This window comes from Harpegnathos saltator, unplaced genomic scaffold (genome assembly GCF_003227715.2).
Source record: "Harpegnathos saltator strain DR-91 unplaced genomic scaffold, Hsal_v8.6 scaffold429, whole genome shotgun sequence".
Taxonomy (NCBI): Eukaryota; Metazoa; Arthropoda; class Insecta; order Hymenoptera; family Formicidae; genus Harpegnathos; species Harpegnathos saltator.
The window spans coordinates 164,578-182,482 of NW_020230238.1; the positions used below are offsets into that span (position 1 = coordinate 164,578).

The 17,905-nt window shown below is 48.2% G+C and overlaps 1 protein-coding gene across 5 annotated transcripts in view; it reads left to right on the top strand.

The window, feature by feature from the left end:
- sick (sickie) overlaps positions 1 to 17,905 on the top strand; it is a 115,137-nt gene that overhangs the window by 89,210 nt on the left and 8,022 nt on the right. For 4 of the 5 annotated variants that reach the window (XM_025301551.1, XM_025301548.1, XM_025301550.1 and 1 more), the window contains 3 exons: positions 140 to 166; positions 1,647 to 1,891; positions 2,168 to 2,319. In XM_025301551.1, coding sequence (XP_025157336.1) covers positions 140 to 166; positions 1,647 to 1,891; positions 2,168 to 2,319 — 424 coding nt within the window. The remainder of the gene's footprint in view (positions 1 to 139; positions 167 to 1,646; positions 1,892 to 2,167; positions 2,320 to 17,905) is intronic. The other variant, XM_025301549.1, reaches the window with a different exon arrangement.

The following is a 17,905-nucleotide window of genomic DNA, read 5'->3' on the forward strand; positions in this document are numbered from 1 at the left end:
GTCACCATGTATCAAAACCCTTCGATCAACGAGCACAATTTTCTCTCTTTCCGGCTGTCTCGTTTCTCTCTGACTCACTTTTACGTTTATAAACGATCCAAAATACCGTGAAATAACATAGGACAATTAACCATTTTAGCTATCTGCGGGACAGGACATTCCCAAGGTAGTGCGAAAGTGTCTAGCGTACACACGACAACGAGCTCATTTTCCACGCATAAGTATTCAAAAGACGTGATCAGTAGAGTCGTCGCGTACGCACACACACACACACACACACACACACACACACCTATATGTACACACTCGAGAGTCGACCTCGCACATATTCGCGAGTCTCTGTTGATTCTGAAATTCCTTGGATTCAAAAATTTCTCCCGAGATTCTTCACCATCGTTGAATCTTGGATTTTGAAAGTAAAAATACCGAAATCTTGAAATTCTGCAAGTCGATGCCAATTGCGGATCTTGGAATCTTGATACATGAAATCTGTGGATCCTCGGATTCTCTCCTATAAATCCCGATGATTAACTCACGCAATCACTCACACGTATTCACCGAGTGTATTTCACGCGTTATGCGACTAAAACTATCATGTATTGGATTTTTCGGAAAGTTTGTAGTGATTTTTTTTTACAAAAGATTTATTGGCAACATTTATATATTTAGCTATAATCTATTCTATCTCAATTGTTTAAGAAACTCTATCGTTTCAAAATCTTGTCTTATCGCTCTAGACTAAATAATTGACTGGATTTTGCTTTTTCAAAATTCTATACGTATCGACGGTATCGTTATCATCGTGTTTAACAGAATTTAGCAAGGATCGAAACGCTAACTAGAGCCAAGCGTAGGAAATATAATAAATAGGGGATATATATATATATATATATAAGGATATATATATATATAAGGATATATATATAAATATATAAGGATATATATATATATATAGGGACGAATAGTTACAATCGCGTACATGCCGGGTCTGCCAAATTATCAATGTCTAAAGAAAATCGCTATGGACGTATTCCGAACAAGCCAATACATATCGTGCTAATCGTGTTATTCGTACAGATTTGACGTTGCCTATTGTGTTCCAAGTTTGTCGTTCGATCATGTTGTTTGTACAGCTGCATGCACGATGCTTCATCGATATTCCAGGCCAACCAATCAGGCGAGAGGCATTCTCGTTGTGTATTCATTCATTCTGTCAGTTAGTTGTCTGTCATCGTTAGAAATGTATCACGCAACGTTTTGGGATGTACTGATCTAGTTTGCGATGAAGCTGCTGAGATGAGAACAAATAAGAATGTTAGGCCCCTCGAGAGACGAGCGACGTCATTTGTTCGTTCTCTCTTGCTACAAAGTATTTTCCACGCGAAGAAATTTGTAAACTCTTGTGAAAACGTGATATCTCTTTGGTCTCGACATTCGAGTCGTTATCGTTTCGAGGCACTTCTCTCTGTCTATTCGGCATCAGAGCGAGCACCCCTGGTCGAAAGACGACCTTTCTTTCGCGGATAATTCCCGGCTTGAAGAGAGAGAGAGAGAGAGAGAGAGAGAGAGAGAGAGAGAGAGAGAGAGTATAACGTGGAAACGCCACGTGGGGGATCCACTAGAGGACTGCGCTTGTGTTTTCGCAGATCGACCAAGAGCGAAAAGATGTATCCGTCGATGCTCGCGCGAGGAAGCGGTGCCTCGTCGTCGGTGGGCGAGGAGGTCGGGGTTGGAATCGGCATGGGGGTCGGTGTAGAGCCGTATTACAGCGTTCCCGTGGGATCGGCGGGCTGCACGGGCCAACACTGGTCCCAGCCGACGTCACCGACGCCCACGCACACCTCGCGCCAACCACCGAACCTGTACCAGCATGTGCACAAGGACGACGACAGTGAGTGTCGATGAGCATCATACGTTCGTATCGATGCATTTGTCTTACACTGATCTTACATCGGGCGATCTTTGATCGTTGGCCATTTTGTCACAAAGTGACAAAATCATTTCCAAAAGAAAAGTACTTTCCGTCGGTACGAATCGTCGACAAATCGACCCGCGACCCGCGAGATACATCCATTAGATGTTGGAATTGATCGCAGAGAATTCTTCGGTATGAAACAAACGTTAACAACGCCTGCCCTTCCTCTCCTATCCTCTGTTGCTTCTTCAGTTCACGGATCCTCGGTATCGCTGGTGTCGACGGCGAGCAGCCTTTACAGCTCGGCTGAGGAGAAGCAGGCGCACGAGTTGAGGAAATTGCGACGCGAATTGCTGGATGCTCAGGAGAAGGTGCACTCACTGACCAGTCAGCTCTCCACAAACGTGAGTACACAAACGCATATTCGCATCTCTCACGCCACTCGCGTCCGCAGCTGTGTCCGCTGTGTCGTGTAACTTGGCTCAATCCGCCGCGTTTTAACTGCGAACACTTGCGAGCGCTTGAGCTCGCCGCGACTCTCGCGATTCGCGCATTCGCAGCCTAAATGACAATTTGCCAATTACGATTGTTAATAATAACGATTGATTGAAATAAGCGGCTGGATCTGTCGTGGCTGCTGCCGAGACACACCGACTTAACTTTGATACGGAAGCGGAACAAATTGTCGCAATGGACAATCAGTCGTAATTAATTGACAATTAGCGAAACAGCGATCCAGGACCGGGTCTCTGACCGGATCTGATTTTAATCCCCCGGAACCCTTGTTGTTACGTCGATCCATGCGCGGCGCGCGTATGGATCCTTTCCTCTCGATTCCCTCCCGAGAGCGCGCATTTTGCGCGCAGACTGAAACGAAAATAACATTTCGTATGAAAAATATCGAGTGCATCGCAGGCAGCACATACGTCCGAAACGGTGCGAAGGTACGTATGTATTTTGTCGAGAGTACTTTGAGTACTCTCGACGATTTGCGCGTCCGCTTGGACGCAAGGACGCTTGACAAATACATTTCGTCGGAGCTTTGAAATTTCGGGAAAATATTGGAAACACTTTCGATCCGAAGATATGTTACACCGTACACTGCGGAAAAGAGAGAGAGAGAGAGAGAGAGAGAGAGAGAGAGACCGCTGAATATCTATCTTTCTTTCTTTCCTTCTTTTCCTTTTCTTTTCGTCTGCCTCGGCGTAGAGAACGCCGAGGAGGAAAGTCGCTGCTTGAAAATGAGCGCGCTGCTCAGCACGCAGTCGAATGGCTGCGGAAGCACGCGGAGGTAACCGCGCGCGCACCGACCAATAAGATCGAGCGTCGCTCGGGGCTCTCGGGCCCCGTAGATCCTCTCGCGTACGTAGATCGTTTTGCGCGCTCAGTCCGCGCGCGTCGAGACGCGCAGTGCGTTCGATGTTTTATGTGCGCGGTTACTTTCCGCCCTCCGAATCGATCGCGCTGCATCAGTGTCAGTGTTTTGTTCTCGATTGATACAGTTTGTAAAATCATTGGATCGTGCAGTATTTCAGTCGCCGATGGAGCGGATTGTGAGCGAAAGAATAATCGGATCGGAATCGTTGGTTTGAATCCATACAGATATTACGGTTGCATATGATTCATCGAGAAATAATATCCTTTCGGGGAGTTCATACCTTCTGATACGTTATCGCGTGTTATCGCAGTTATCTGGTGCACCAATGCGTACGCGCATTTTTACCCAAACCGTTAGACCGATTGTCGTTTCAACAAGAAAGAAGAGAAAAAAAAAAAAAAGACGTTCGATCGGCGCTCATGTTGCCGTGAAGAGTTGCTTTTATGTAACTCTTATGCAATCTTTGTATTTACGTTGCAAGCTTGCAACTTAAGTAGTTGACAATTCTTATCAGGAAGGAACGTAAGAACGTAAGACAGTTTTATCTCACTTTACAAATAGCTTTTGCCCGCCGAATAGCTTATCAATAGTAACGATTTTCCGCGGCATAACCGCGGCGATCTAATGCGATCGTATTGCATTAAATCGATCTGAAAATGTTCAAACAATTAACAACAACAACAACAAATTGTTTGCGAGCGTGCTTTCTTTCGAATCTCGAAAAGTCGAGAAATCGAGAAGTCTATCTAGATGTAATATATTTGGAAACGAAAAATGAGCACAAACGGCTTCGGAAAGATTCGGATTCTCAGAGCGAGATTTCGCGTTACACTAGATGCCGGATCGCCTTCATCTCGCTGGATATCGCGAGATTCTCTCTAAGTATGCCACATTTCTCTCGCGTGCCCCCTTACAACACGGTAACCTCTTTGCGATGTTCAGTTGCGAGGATGTCTATCCGCGATGAAATTGATTGCTATGAAAATTGAAATTTACACGCAAGATCGCCTTCTCTTCGCATTATAATCGCAACCGATTATTATAATATAATATAGTCTCTCACTTGATTTCATTTGATTCGAAATGAGGGCAAATCGATCCGTTGATACGTTGCCGTACGTTGTTTGTTTTAATCCGCGACTGTTCGAATTCACCGATCATTAGCAATTAGCATCGGCTCACCTAACCTAACCGAGTGAGAGAAGACATCGTTCCAAATGAAAAATAATAAACATGACTTGTCGTCATTTTTCTCAATTCTGTAGTCTGTCGCATCAAAGTGTATCTCAATGATGCGCTTGTAAGAAGGGAGTTTCGTGGAGGACTCGTTGACGCACGTGTGTACGTATATGGTAGAAATAGAGGGAGCTCGTCGTTCCTAGCAGTCGTGGATTTTTGCGCGTCGTTTAGCTCGCTGTTTCATCGTGCATTCCCGCCGCGTACGCCGCCGCCGTCGTCGTCGTCGTCGTCGTCGTCGTCGTCGTCGTCGTCGTCGTTGTAAGCCCCCGCCGTCTTCTTTCCTTCTCCGTACACGCATCACTCTTTTTCGAACCACGTCGATCGAAGAAATCTTACTTAAACATCGTCACCGTATATAGTTATTATTCATCAACGGGAAATGTTGCTTGGTAAAAGACTTGGCTAGCGGCAAAAGTGCAAACAACGATAAATGATGCATCTCGTAAAAGAAAGAAAAAAAGAAAAAAGAAAGGAAGAAAAGGATAATCGATGGAAATAGGAAAGCAAACCGGCTAGACTTTCCGACTAGCGTGTGCTACCGATACTGCTCTCTTCCTCGTCGTCGTTGGTTAGTCGTCGACGTTCAATTGACTCTACTACTGCTACTAAGAAGTGGCAAAATTTCAAGAAGCGAGCGAAAAATATCGCTTTACTCAGTGTATACATTCAGTTTGCAAAGAGATGAAATTCTATCGCCAAAAGTCGACGATAAAATACGATCGGCTGAAGATGTACCTTCAGCAGCCGTGAAGGCTGCTGCGATCTTCATCGTGGAATTACCGTCTTATCGACAACTTGAGTTTGCTCCTCGGACACAATAGCCGTCGGAAATTTACGAAAGCGATTAACCAGCCGAATTCCGATAGCAAGCGACCAAGAAAGCAGTTGCGTGGAAAGATCGCGACCGTTGGTCCCTTACCGTGGCGAGATATTGTGTCGGAAGAAAGAAGCGCGGAGCAGGGGATCGTCGACAATACGAGCCGTGCGATTTGTCCTCGCTCTATGCGAGGACCCGAACGCCCAAGATTTACAACCTCACCTAACCGTAGCCGAGTTACGGCTACGAGATCGATACGTCGCCTCGCGAAGAAAAATCCCTCGAATCACTCTTGTGGAACTCATTGTTGTCCTCCGCACTTTGTGTAGGAATTTCAATTATTTGATAACAATTGAATCTTCGTATATATATTGTTATAGTAGAAGGAAAGAAACTAAAATGACGCAGCACGAAGCTTCTAATCTATTATTTACAACATCTCGATTTACAACATCTCAGCCATCCGCAGCGCAGAAGCGTTTCTCGATCCAGATAATAGGCAAGAGGCGAACCTCGTAACATAATTAGAAACAGAGATCGTCCGTGATCGTTGCAAGCGGGCCGGGCACAACGGGAATATATCGCTGGCCCAGATATCTCATGTATATACGTAGGTATATCCCATTAACAATTCTAACACTTGACGGCGTTTTTCTCGCGATATTCCCGACCAACGCGCATATTCTTGCGATTAAACTACACGATGCACGACCTCTCTCTCTCTCTCTCTCTCTCTCTCTCTCTCTCTCTCTCGTCTCTTTTTGCTTCTTGCCTGACACCTGACTCGCTAGTCTTTCGAATTACATATTAGCATTTTCGTCGAAGATGTTGGAAATTTCGAAAGCTTTGTTTCGAAAGAGAAGGAGGTTTTCGTCGGTTTCAAAAACAAACACGTCATTTTGTTAAACGTCATGAGCCAACGTTGTATCAATATATTTACAGTAATTTCTCGTATAACCATTTCCTCACATTCCCAAATTTGAATACAGTATAGTTGATCCGTCCGCGGATCCGTCCGACATCTGATTGGTAATTCAGGCGCGTATCGGTCTTCTCTTTCTTCTTCTTTCCACACTTTAACGCACTCGATCACGCGATGCATATATTTCCATTAGTTAATTTGTACTCTCGGACTAACCGCACCCATACCGTGCACACGCCGCGACATCATGGAATAGCATACTAATCGCGACTAGTTCTCGCGACTAGTATTAATATATAAATATCGACATTTCAATTAATTTTAAACATGAAACATCTCAACAGTCTCTGGACTGTTGCGGAAAATAAGTATTCATATGTTCAACTGTTGTGTTACGTCGATGCGATGCGATAAATTTCAGAAAAATATCGATTCGCTATGTAAGAAAAATTTCGATCGGTGTTTCTATGACATGAGAATCTGTCGAGTACTACCTATTAATACACCATAGCGTCAATCATAGCGAGACGAGGAAGAGAGCACTCTGAATTCCTACACGTACACGTTGCTCGCGCGATTCATAAACTTGATACGAAAGACGGTCTATACGCCAAGCAAGAACGCGCGTGGGAGTTTCGTTAATTCGCAGGATCCGAGTGGGAGCGGACTCATTGGCGCGTCCAGTCATAAACTGCAATTATTATTGTCCTCATCCAACCGCGAAACGATATCCAGCAGTCGCGAGTATGCTCCCCTCTCCCCCTCTCTCTCTCTCTCTCTCTCTCTCTCTCTCTCTCTCTCTCTCTCTCTCTCTCTCTCTCTCGCTTTACCGATCGAAGATTCGCAAATAAAAAATTGACAAGCCGTTGTTCGCGTCTCGTCTCTCCTTCTTTGTCCATCGTCTAACGACGTTAGATCCTGCGCCATTGGGCTCAAGAGTCTGGCCCGGATCCTGTAACCTCCTGTGACAAGGGGATGAATAGCTCTCGTTCCTTTTGTCGACGCTTTTCCCTCGGAAAATAACTCGAATGACACTTGGCTCGAGGGAAAGACAACGTTTTGGAGGACGAATCTTCTCGAGAGCTAGCCATCGCGTAGCGAAGACGAAAGAGAGGGAGAGGGAGAGGGAGAGAGGGAGGGAGGGAGAGAGAGAGAGAGAGAGAGAGAGAGAGAGAGAGAGAGAGACGCGTACAAGGCAAACAAGATTTACAAAGGCGGTCAGCTAATGCCCGATATTAAGGGGAGAGACAAAAGACGAAACAACAGCATGACTTTTAATAAGCAGGATCGCGGGATTGGCCGGCCAGTTGGCTCCAATCAAGTCCCGGGGTCTCCGTCTCCGCATCTCCTCTCTCGGGGCCTTTGGCCGTGCACGCGCGCGCGCGTGTGCGCGCCCGTGTGTGCTCAGCCCATGAATTAAGCTCATCATCATCAGCACACGATGAATTGCCATTATCGTTACGTTTATCGCTCTCGGTCGCTCTCTGAATTTTTCGCACGTCGATATTTACTCGCCGCCGCCGCACCGCGCCGTGCCGTGCGGAAGAAGAGCGACTCTGAGCGTTTGAAGGAACGCCGGCGTTGTTCTTCTCTAATATGTATCACAAAACGCACCCGAGAATGCTGCATCTGTATGCTCGCGTGCATACAGAAACGTCGCTCGTTTCGCTGGTGATGTACGCCAGTTTTACATTCCATGCTGTTGACGGAAGTAGCAAAACCGACAATGACGTTTTAGTCGCGCGTGCGCGATTGGCCTTGTCGTGGGAAGGATCGATTTCCACATTGAAGAAAAAACAGAGGAAAAGAGTTGCGCGTTGCGCGATTAAATCATCGACCGATCGTTCGAATTTCAAGCGGAATTTATCGCGCCGTCGATGCGCAACGACGTGCGATTGCGTCACTCCACGAGTAACCCGTCATGCAAATTTCGCATTAAAATTTAATAATGACTACGGTGTATTGTCTCGAGATTCTCTAATAATAGCGAGCGATAACACACAGTGGCTAGATATTTGATATTCGCCTGGCCCCGCCAGGCCGTTCTTGAAAAGTAAGAGAGTAACAAGAATATATATTTTAATACACTCTAGCTAGTAGTTGTATTAGACACGCGGCTGAATGAAAGAGAGCTGAAATTAAAACGTTTTCAAAGCTTTCTGGTCGAGCTAGTTTGGTCGAGTGTCGCTGAGAGCTAGTAACTCGTACCGTTACGATCGTATCGATACGACCGACGAACAGGCGTGACTTTTCGGTCGCTCTTCGTGGATCGATCATCGAGTGGAAAAAGCGGAAGATGACGGGAGAACAGGGAGGAAGAGAGCGGTGGAAACAAGTTCTTCTTTGCGCGGATTTCGCGATTCGATAAATTCCGATTTGCTCTGCTCTCTCGTACCGAGAGATCGCCGAGAGATCGTCTATTTGCGGTTTCTTGCCAGCACTTGCCGGCAGCAGGTAGGTACCGGTGGCAAAGCGCTCCTGTGTGATTTATGACGGCGGTTTCGCACGACTGTCTCTCGTATATCCTATACGACATCCCTCTGCATTCTGACGTTTACGTTTGCCGTTTGAGTCGCGATCCGCGCCGACCGCGTGATAGGCCGCGTGATACGCCGTGATTCGCCGAGATTCGCCGAGATTCGCCGTGATACGCCGTGATACTCTGTACTTATCGTCCTCGAACGGCGATAAACCGCGCGCGCGCGCATCTACTAATCCACTTACTAATCTACTTTGTCTGCTTTGGCGCAGATATAAAAATATATTTTCAAACGCAGCGTAAGGAAGAAGGGAAGGAGGAGACAAATTATTCGATGGTGATTGCAAGCGAGTAATCGCAATAGCAATCGTAATAGAGCGCAACAACAAAAGCGCAAAAAGTTTTCGCGCAAACTTACTATGGCTATATTTCGACGAATGAAAACAATTGCAGATTCTCGACACGCGCGACGCACGCCGCGGCGTGCAAAGAATTGCCATGATTTATCGGCGGCGAGGCACGGCGAGAGAGCGAACGCGCCGTGCGCGTTGATTACCGAGGAGTGCAGGAGCATCTGCATCAGATAAACGATGCGACCACGTTGCGTCGCAACGTATGTGCTGGACTTTTATCCAGTCCTTGACTCCGGGGACTCCGGAACGGAAGGAACCCGCAATTTTTGTCGTGCGTGTGCACTTTTGACTTTATAAACAGGCGGAAAAGAAGAAGAAGTGCCTCTAACGAGGCAAGATGCAGCCCGTGTGACGTATCGTCGTCCCCGTCGATATTAATATTTATGAGTCAATCATAAAGAATCGCCAATCGAGACAGACGAGAGAGGAGACAGAGAGGAAGAGAGCGCACCTGCGTCACGTGTGTGTGTGTGCGTGCGTGCGTGCGTGCGTGCGTGCGTGCGTGCGTGCGTGCGTGCGTGCGTGCGTGCGTGCGTGCGTGCACGCGAGAGGCACAAGACAACTCGTGCGTTAGGCCGCGGGTGCTGTTTTACGAGAGGCCGGGGGATGTGACTTCCTTCGTGCGCTACGCACGTGATCCGTGCGTGTCCGACTTTTATTTGCCTTTAACGACCGCTATCTTGCACTCGCCTGTTCTCTCTTTCCCTCTTTTCTCTATCGCATCGCGCATCTTTCCTTACGTACAAAAGATAAACTTGTACTACATCTTGACTCGCTACTTGTTGCATCTACAGAGATGTGGGTGAAACCGACGTTTGCCTCTAATTTTCATGCGACTACGTTTGAAATTGATGACGGATAAACACTACCTTTTCCTCCTCCTCCTCCTCCTCCTCCCTCCTCCTCCTCCTCCTCCTCCTCCTCCTCCTCTTCCCTCGGAGGTACAAGCGATCGCTCATACATTCTACAAGTCTCGATTCGCTATCGTTCAACCGTAAAATTCCTCGTAAAATTAAGATTACCACACATGCTCACATAATGTTTGATAAGATTTCGCAAAAAATACTATATTCTTGCTCATCTTTCGAGATCGTTGATCGCTGATCGTTCAGGTGTCGGTCAGCTCGACCAACATCCCGGAAGCTACTGCACTCGAGAGAGAGAGAGAGAGAGAGAGAGAGAGAGAGAGAGAGAGAGAGAGAGAGAGAGAGAGATTACCGCAGCATATCTCGTAGCCGTGCAGTAAAGTCGAGCGTAAAATGAGAAATCGTAAAGGCGAAACGAACCACGTTGAAATAGAGAGTAGAGGAAGAGGAAAGAAACGAACGACGGGGGAGGAGGGGGCCTAATGACCGCTAATTATCGGACGGCGAAAGGTCCGCCAATGACTGGACTTTTCTACTCTTGCAATTCTTTACGCGCAAACTGCGCGTTTTCTCGCTCCACGAGTAGAATATCGGTACATCCGCCGCGCCGTTTAAACATCGAACACGACCGTTCGATTTCGGCGCGCACGGCAGCGTTGATTCAGGGGAAAAATCTTCTCGACTTGTTGAATCTTTTTAATGCACAAACTAGATAGAAAATGAGCGGAGAATGAAAGTGACGATACCACCCACGGTACCACTCTCCCTCCTCCGATATGGTGGCTGAAGAGTGTGATAAATAAACCTCTCTCGGTGTGTGTGTGTGTGTGTGTGTGTGTTCGGCATCATGGCGGAAAAATTGTCGGGATTCTTGGTAAAAATAAATTTTGCTTTGTCCTCTTGTCATGCACACTGATTTTGTGGCATGCCTCACAATAGCGATCACGAAGAGTTCTCTTTTGCTCGTGGCTCTTGTGGAGCCGTGTCGACCTCGTTGTTTCCCAACGGAGGGTCGTATATATTATTCGCGGGACGTTTCACCGGCTCCTTCCTCCGCAATGTTAATTTAATCGTACATGTTTTAGATAAGTAGTACAATTGTTCGTTCCCATATATATATATATATATATATATATATATATATGCGTGTGCGCCGGTCTTGTGCCCGGTGTATTGTAATTCGGAGAATGGATCATGCCACGTTGATGAAATGAAATTTCATATTTCGCTTTTCCACTTCGCCGTCCACTTCTCTCATTGTGAGTGAAGAAACCGACGCCGATATAGACTTGCCCGATTGATTGGCGATTAAAGGGAGAATAATTATAACGGTAACAGTAAGAACGAAATGAATCCGCGCTTGAAAATCTGCCTCTAAAAATATTTATCGGCGATATAATTCGGCGTATCGGGCACGCTCGTTACTGCTCATCCACTGTAAAGCGTTCTGTAAGCGCGTAGTAAGTCGCTTGTAATGTCCGTCGCTGTGTTATACGCGCCCACGAGAGATCTACCAGATCGACCGCGACTGAACGACTGACGACTGAAAAAGCGAGTGACGCTTGCGGTCGGCGTCGTGCTAATGCCGATGAGAGATGAACTTTGATTACAGGGACGAGCAGCATGCGCTCCGGCGCACAGCACATGTAGCGTGCTATAGCAAATAAATTTGAAATATAAGAATATAGCAAAATAGAGTTTATGCTAATCGTCCGCGACAATTAACAGATGGCGAAATCTGACTTTCGCCTGAGATATATTTCTCACTCCGCATTAATGACGTAACGCGCGTCTCTCGAAGATGAAGCAACTCTGCTTGAGTGAATCCGCGCGTGAACCTTTCTTTCTAGCTTTTAGCCGAAAGATGCTAGAGTTAGGCGATACAAAGTGTGTGTTTCTTCGAATGACGCAAAATCCAAATTTCATTGAAATAAATATGGGGAGAGGGCTGAACGTAGTAGCACATGTGTATTTATGTGCTACAGATCGCGTCGCGATAATATACGTGTAATAAATTAATCGATTCGTTCGACCGCGTTCCGCGTTCATAAAGCTTTCGCAAAGCGCATCATTTTCGGAATTTCCACTTTATCGAGCAATTCAATTAGCCGTCGCGATCGCGACGTCGAAAAGCGCCGCCGCAGTCGGCGCTTTGCTTCGTTCGCTGCGTTATATAGTATCATAGTAGTTGGAACATCACGACACTCGCCCGATATCGCTCGCGCCTCGCCAGATGGTCTTTATTAATTATTACTACGCGTTTTCTATGCGCTCGTCTCAAGATGATGTTGCTTGCCAGAAGACTCCTTATCGCGGCACGCTCGTCATTCGCGATAAGTCAATACACGTTGGATGATTTCTCGGGTCGATCTGGGTCATCGGATCTTATTATAGCATTTGCCTTGAGCGTTAATCCTTCCGCGGTATATCGAGTGGGTTCTTCAACTTGAACGCGAATCTTCTTCTCTGCTACCGTCATCTTGGTCACGTTTCAACTTACGCGACAACGTTGTAACGCAAACAAGTGAAGAATAAATAGCTGCGACACACAAGCACTTTACTGTTTACTGGCATTTACTTATCTTACTCGCGCTTACTCTCGAGTAATTTGAATTGCCCGAGAGTGTTTGGTGGAGTTGGAGAATGTTACGTCATCGAGCCTCGAGACCCAATTCCGTTATCAATGCTGCTGTTACAACAGCTGCTGCTGTTAGACGCGACCTCGCGTCTATGATTTTCTTGTGACTGCCAGACGATTAATAAGTCAGACACGAGTCAGTGCCGATAAAACGAATGTTTGGCGTGCTTCAGCGAAATCTTTATTACTTTCCAAAATTTTGGCCGTTGTAAGAATTAACTCGCGGGAAAGAAAGTGTAATGGCGAACGTATCAGAAGGATAATTTCTTCATCTTTGCATTCATTTTGACGCGCGCGCGCGCGCGCGCACATGTGTGTATGCGTGCGTGCGTGCGTGCGTGCGTGCGTGCGTGCGTGCATGTACACATCGATACGACCCAAACGAACGATTCCGAAACGAATGATAAATTATTCATACAGAGATTCTTCCGACGTCAAACGACTCGATCGGTCAAACCTCATCCGAAAATGTGCCAAGGATACGTCGTCCAATGATGCGTCGAAAGTTTGCGCGAAATCGATCGCGACAAGTTGGACAATTTGGGCGTAAATTTCGCATAGCTGGGAAATGACGACGCATGCAGCGCTGGTCACGCTGGAGAAATGAAACATTTCTCAAAATGAGACAAGCGAGACGCGCGTCTCTCGTGAAATTCTCTCCGCGACACGTAAAGCGCTAACTATACTACTACACTTTCTGTCGTTTGCGTCATATTCTTTGTTGCGCAATGTGCGCGTCTTTGCACGCCTGTCCTCCCCCCCCGCGCGAGAGGAACGGAATATCCGAGGGAAGCGTGTGCTCGCGTCGCGTGCACGACGGCTACGCGACCATAAGATCGCGCGGCAGGCCACGCGCCGTCTACCGTTCCGACTCGGAGGAATTGCTGAAGGAGGCAGGTGGCCCTTACGCTCTGCCGCGCCTCTCCAACTTCCGGGTGGCGGTCGACGAGGACGGGGCGCGGCAGGTGCCAAGGTGGGCCGACCTCGGCCGAAACCAGCCGCCGATAGAGAACTACGGGACCTTGCGCGTCGGCAAGTCGCAAGATCTCGTCGAGGGATCGCGAACAGTCACTCTCGAGACATTCTCCCGAAGAAATACCGTCAGCACCCGCTCCGAGAAGCGCTCGGTGAGCAACACGACGAGCGATTCGAGAAGCGAGCCTGCGAAGCCTGATGCGACCGCCGGGCGGCAGGGTGCACCGAAGGAGGACAGGAAGGTGCGTGGAAGCCGCGAGGAGGAGCAGGAGCGTAGCAGGAAGGATCGTCGAACCGATGTCCGTTTCTGCGACAACGGTTACGGATGGAAGCCCGTGGTTCGTGCTTCTTACGGCTGGAAAGAGCCGTTACGCCAACGAGCCAACGAGCGGCGAGCTTTGCCCACGGAGACGAGGCTTCTGCCAACGCGGAACGATCCGACCACCCTGATGAAGCCCTTTTGTGTCGTCGGTAGAACTTCTCGAGAGGACGATCCCGATCTCGATGTCGGTGGCGGTACACGCGACAATTCGAACAGGGAAGACGTCGAGCATCTCGAGAAAGCTCGCTCGTTTACCGTGCTCGGTCAAGTCCCGTGTAAAAGTCGTGTCCCGTCGGAGTGTAACGTCGACTTTGGTGATTTTGGCAAACGATCAACGAGCGCTCGAGAATGTCACTCACGGAATGTCAAGAATGACGCTGCGAGAGCAAGCTCGCAGAGGGGTAACGCGACCTCGAGAAACGAAGACCGCGAGGTCCGCGGCGCGGGCGATCCCGAAAGTATCCCGAAACGCGAGACCTGTAAAGACCGAGGACTATCTACGCCCATCTACGCGGTACCCAACAACTGCAACAACAACAACAACTGCAACAACTGCAACAACAACGCTTTTTCCAAATCCAGACCACGCGACCGTCGAGTGGTCGTCTCGGACAGTAACTACGTGCCCAGTGGCGATCTCTATCGCACCACGGCCAAGTACATCGAGGATATCAACAGAAATCTCGCGGAGATCGACAAGAGCTACGAGCAACTCAAGACAAATTCGCGATACGGCATGATCAACAAGATCGTGATCAAAAACGAGCATCCGTCGCACAACTTTCTCGGCTACGCCCGCAAGAGGGATATGGCACCTATGCCACCTATTGTCGTCAGCACCGACGTAGACGAGACGATTGCCGAGGAGAGGGGCGAGGGGAGCGGACGTCCTCGCAGGCCAAATTCCCGGGGCAAATTGCCGCCTAAAGTGCTGCCCAGGTCCTCGTCCATTGAGAACACGTCTAGACGACTCTCGACCGGATCCGCTTCCTCGAGCAAATCCACGGAATCTTTGTGCGCGATCAGCGAATCCTTGACGGAGTTGTCAAAGACCGAGACTCCTCGGAGAGAGTTGGATCCCGGAGTCTGGGGCGCGACTTGTCAGCTGCTAAACTCGCCGAGAAGAGGGAAGCAGCGTCTGTCCGAGCCAAAGGACAGCAGGGGGGGCCCTCTCCTGCTCGAGAGGAAGACGAGCGGAATCGCCGACGTGAAATGCGCTGACCGCCGAGCCGAAAGCGCAGGGTCTAGGTTAGGGCCCAGAGTCGACGAGACCTCGTCGACGGATGACGACCCTTCGGTGTCGAGAGCTCGACCTTCGGAGCGATCGTCGGCCACCAGCGCGATTCGCAGGAATCGCTCTCGAGTCGACCGAGAGACAGGAGTGGACGGGAAGAGGGTCTCGGCGGGTCTGAAGCGCGATCCCTGGATGCAATCACTGGAGGATCGTTCAAAGGACCGACGATGCGGCACCTTACCGTCGAGAAAACCTAGAATTTCGTCGAGGTCGCTGCATAAATCCAGCGAGGATATCCTCGACGGCGAGAGAAGCGACTCGACTCGCGAAAAGCATTCTCGTTTGCGGCAGAGGTCTTGCTCGAGCACCACCGATGTCAGCCGCGGACTGAACGCCGACGAAGACTCGCACGCCCGACAAGTCCGACAAGGTGCTACTACTGTTTACACGGCGGACGCCACCGAGATGATATTGAAGGGGCAAACGGAACGATCCAGCTGCACGCAGCCACGGGATTACATCTCCCCCTTGGTACGTCACTCCTTCGAGTTCGAGAAGAGAGAAGATAAAGTCCAACATGGCGGTTTCGCCACTTTGCCGAGGCGGGGGAATCTCTCCAAGGCCGATCAAGCCGATCCCATGAGGAGATTTTCCGGGTCCGGGAACGGACCCGGAATCCTGGAACCGCTCTATGAACACGCGGTTAGCGATCCGGTGAAGCCGCGAGAGATCCAATACGTGATACCCTGGTGGGAGCTGGCCACTAGGAAGTACAGGCATCGGAGTTGCCCATCCTTGCAGGTAAATTGGGTTAGAAGCGTGATGGTAGAAGCGTCAACTAGCCGTGACAGGTTAGGTGTCGAGATTGCCGTCGTGGTGGTCGTGCTCGTCGCACCTCGGCTCGTCGCGACGATTTAGGTCAATAGCTCCCGTAAACACGTGACACGTTGGAAATGCAGGAAATTGCAGGCGGCTATTCTTTCTTTTCTTTCGTTCTTTCGTTTTTCATATCGATGCTTATCGGTATTTATACAGGGGACGACGGATTGTGCGTGCTGTGAGCGAGCAGAGAGCACAATTACTCTCTACAAAGCGCATTTCCGTTTGATTCGCTCTCGAGCGAATGATACACAGCGCGTTGTCGCAATGTCGCGCATTTTATGCTCCTCACATGTGTGAGGCGAGAGAGAGACGTTACGAGATATTGATAATTTCGAACGAAACGGACTGTACGCAATAAACGTAGCAATTTACGAGAGACCGTTGAGATCGTTCGGCAGCCATCTCGCTGCCGTCGTGCAAACGGATCGATCCGAGTGCAATGACTCCGAACGATTATAGCAATGCGCACTTGTTCTGATGTGATTTATTCCGCTCCGCGGAAAGCTGCGGGGCACGACGTACGAATGTCGCGTCGATATGATCGTCGTAATAAATTCGATAATCAGCCGTCGAAATTGCCGTCGAAATTGAATCTGCATGTCTGTCGGTGCATCAGGAAGACGACGGCAGCGTAATGTAGCGTAGGTCGATCACTCGCGTGGTCTCGATTGAATAATTACGCGCGCATTTACTTCGGCGCTCTTTGCGTTTGTCACCGCGACTTTACCGCGACGACGAGAAAAGAATTCTTGCCGCAACTGAAGTCGCAACGGTGATGTCGGTGATGGGTCTTAATCGTATAAATTACGGAGCAACAAGTATATACTTGCACTCGCGTACACTGCTAAGCAGATTGTTTTCTTCTTGTTTTCATAATATTGAGTATTCAAATAAAACCAGCCCCTCTTCGGGATGCGCTTGTAAATATTGTAAATTTAGATCTTTTTACAGCTCCAAGATCTTTCTTCGAAACAGGAATTTTCGGAAAATAATATTTCCCTTAGAGATAACTTTCTGCTTTTTGGAAATTCTGCTTTGGAAATATATCCAAAGGAGAGGGCAGGTAGTCCTGGCCCCGGGGACCTCCACACAAATCTCGGCGATATAGACATTCTTTCACTCGGCACTTGGACGGGGCAAAGATTTATGTGTCTCAAGCTACACTTTTGCTCAAATATCGTGTATAAATACATACACTTTTGTCTCATGAATACATTTTCTTAATTCTCACACAAAATCTCTCTCTCTCTCTCTCTCTCTCTCTCTCTCTCTCTCCCTCCCTCCCTCTCCCTCTCCCTCTCTCTCTCTCTCTTCTTTCCCCTTTCCACTTTCCTTTTACAATTCGATTTACAATCGATTGTGCACAAGCGACCGCGCGATATTTCATCGGAAACGATGAAACGGCCACAAGTTGATGCAATTGTTGATTATTAGGGTGCAACGAGGCACTTGTTAAACGCATCCTGAAAAAAGTCTCTCGACAAAAGGGTCAAGTCAGCTGGTCTCCTCATCTAGAGATCTCGCGTGTCTGTACGCATGATGTACACAATGTTTCACGATTGAGTATCAGAAGCAGAGAAATGTGTGAATTCGCGTGAAATAACTACGAGATTTGTAATCTTGAAGCGAGAGTCAGAAGACCTAGAAGGTCGCTGATGCGATAAGTCAACGATACGATAGGTCCGGCTTGTGCAATTTAGCAGTTTCTTATCGGTGTTATACAGCACCTAGTTTCAAAATACAAGCCAACTTCCATTTTTCTTTTTATAAATCAGAGTCCAACGCGCGTCCATCAATTTTTATCTTTATCGGAGTAATCGGTTTA